Source organism: Chinchilla lanigera, unplaced genomic scaffold (genome assembly GCF_000276665.1).
Source record: "Chinchilla lanigera isolate Chin_1 unplaced genomic scaffold, ChiLan1.0 scaffold00046, whole genome shotgun sequence".
In the NCBI taxonomy this organism is placed as follows: domain Eukaryota; kingdom Metazoa; phylum Chordata; class Mammalia; order Rodentia; family Chinchillidae; genus Chinchilla; species Chinchilla lanigera.
Genome location: NW_004955447.1, coordinates 16,610,938 through 16,612,373, shown reverse-complemented (window position 1 = coordinate 16,612,373; position 1,436 = coordinate 16,610,938). Strand labels below are relative to the sequence as shown.

At 73.1% G+C, this 1,436-nt stretch overlaps 2 protein-coding genes across 3 annotated transcripts in view; one reads left to right on the top strand and one right to left on the bottom strand.

The window, feature by feature from the left end:
* Window positions 1–1,436, top strand: part of Pdgfra (platelet-derived growth factor receptor, alpha polypeptide) — a 42,759-nt gene that overhangs the window by 1,037 nt on the left and 40,286 nt on the right. The window contains exon 1 of one of the 2 annotated variants that reach the window (XM_005392899.2): window positions 270–331. The exons of the other annotated variant lie outside the window; for it this stretch is intronic. The gene's annotated coding sequence lies outside the window, so the exon portion shown is untranslated. Of the gene's footprint in view, window positions 1–269; window positions 332–1,436 lie in introns of those variants that run through there. 2 annotated transcript variants of the gene reach the window in all.
* Window positions 1–1,436, bottom strand: part of LOC106149490 (phosphatidylinositol 4,5-bisphosphate 5-phosphatase A-like) — a gene marked incomplete in the record, with an annotated part of 7,562 nt that overhangs the window by 769 nt on the left and 5,357 nt on the right. Inside the window, 2 exon segments of the mRNA XM_013518490.1 lie at window positions 1–325; window positions 531–917. Coding sequence (XP_013373944.1) covers window positions 1–325; window positions 531–917 — 712 coding nt within the window.

Sequence of the window (1,436 nt, the reverse complement as noted above, 5' to 3'; positions counted from 1 at the left end):
GGAGCGCTGGGATCGCGCGCCTCTCCCGGGGGCGCCGGCGGCGGCGCGGGCGAGTGGTCCCGCGTAATGACAAACACATTTGGCCCCGAGTGATGAAGTCGTCGTGGCTGCGCATTCCAGCAACTGGGACTTAAGGAATTTCGAGCTGTGCTCCGAGGGGCCCGGGCTGTGCGCGGTGGCCTCCACCCCCGCCCGCCTCGTCTCTCCTCCTCCTTGCGGGGCGAACTAGAGAGGCTGCGCTCTGGCCGCTGGCTCCCGGCGACTAACAGGGGAGGAGCACGGTCTCCGAGAAGCGCTGGGGGAGTTAGGGACTCGGCGACCGTGGCTGCAGGTAAGACAGCGAGGTGAGAGGCCTGCGACCTCGCCCGCGCCCGGGAGCTGGGGGCGGCTGGACCTGCCCCTCCTCGCCCCTGGCCGCCGTGGGCTGCGTGGCGCTCACCCGGCGCCGCTTCAGCCCGGGCCGCCGCTCTTCTGCTCCCCGACGCCGCCCCCCGCCACGCCGGCGCCGTCCAAGCGCACCCCCTTCGTACCCCGTGCGTCCCCGTAGAAATCGGGGTTTCCGCGTGAGATTAGCCCGGCAGCACCGGCGAGCGGGCGGCGTCCCCTTGGCTCGGAAACAGCTGCGCTCAGCCGCTCTGTTTGGAAAGGGTGTTGACCGGCGCGCAGGGAGAGGGAGCGCGGCCCGACCCGACTGCGACCCGTTCCGTGGGCGCGAGCCGGGGTCTCCCGGCCAGGCGCGCTGTCGCTGCCAGCTGCCCGGCGCTGCGCCCTGGCCGGAGAGGACTGCTGTCTGTCTGCGGTCGGTCCGTCCTGCAGCCCGAGCGCCCCTCTCGCAGTCCGCTCCCCCAGCCCCGCTAAGACCTCGGGATGCGCGGAAAGCGCCCGGAGGATCTGGCCCTCGGTCCGCCTCGCCCCATCTCAGGCAGGAGGAAAGCGCGGGCCGGGAGGAGCGCGCGGGCCCCGTCACCCCCGGCCCCGAGCGCCGGGCCGCGCAGCGGGAACAGCCCCGGCGGGGCGGTGTGGGAAGTGGCTTTTTGGCTCCGTGGCCGGATTGCTCAATGTGTTGGACTCGCTCCCTTCGCCTCAGTCGCTGTCACAGTTGGGTTGCTTTTTGGAGTAAGGGCGCAAACGGGGCGCCAGTCCCCGGCGGCGCACCTCACCAAACCCCGGGAGCACCCTGGCCAAAGGGGCGACGGGGCGACCCGGCCCTCGGGGCTCGGCATTTCGCAGAACTCCTCTCCCCATCCCGCCCGCCCGAACTGGCGTCGCAGTGCTCCGCGCTCAGCCTCCGCGCCACCACCTCTGGGGGAGGGCTCTCCCGGACTCCCGGGGTCGGGGCCCGCCCGTCCCGCTGCGGGCCCGGCACAGTCTCGCTTCTGCACCGAGCCGAGCCAGCCGGCCGCGCTCTCCAGGGCCAGGGGACGAGGGGGGCGTGG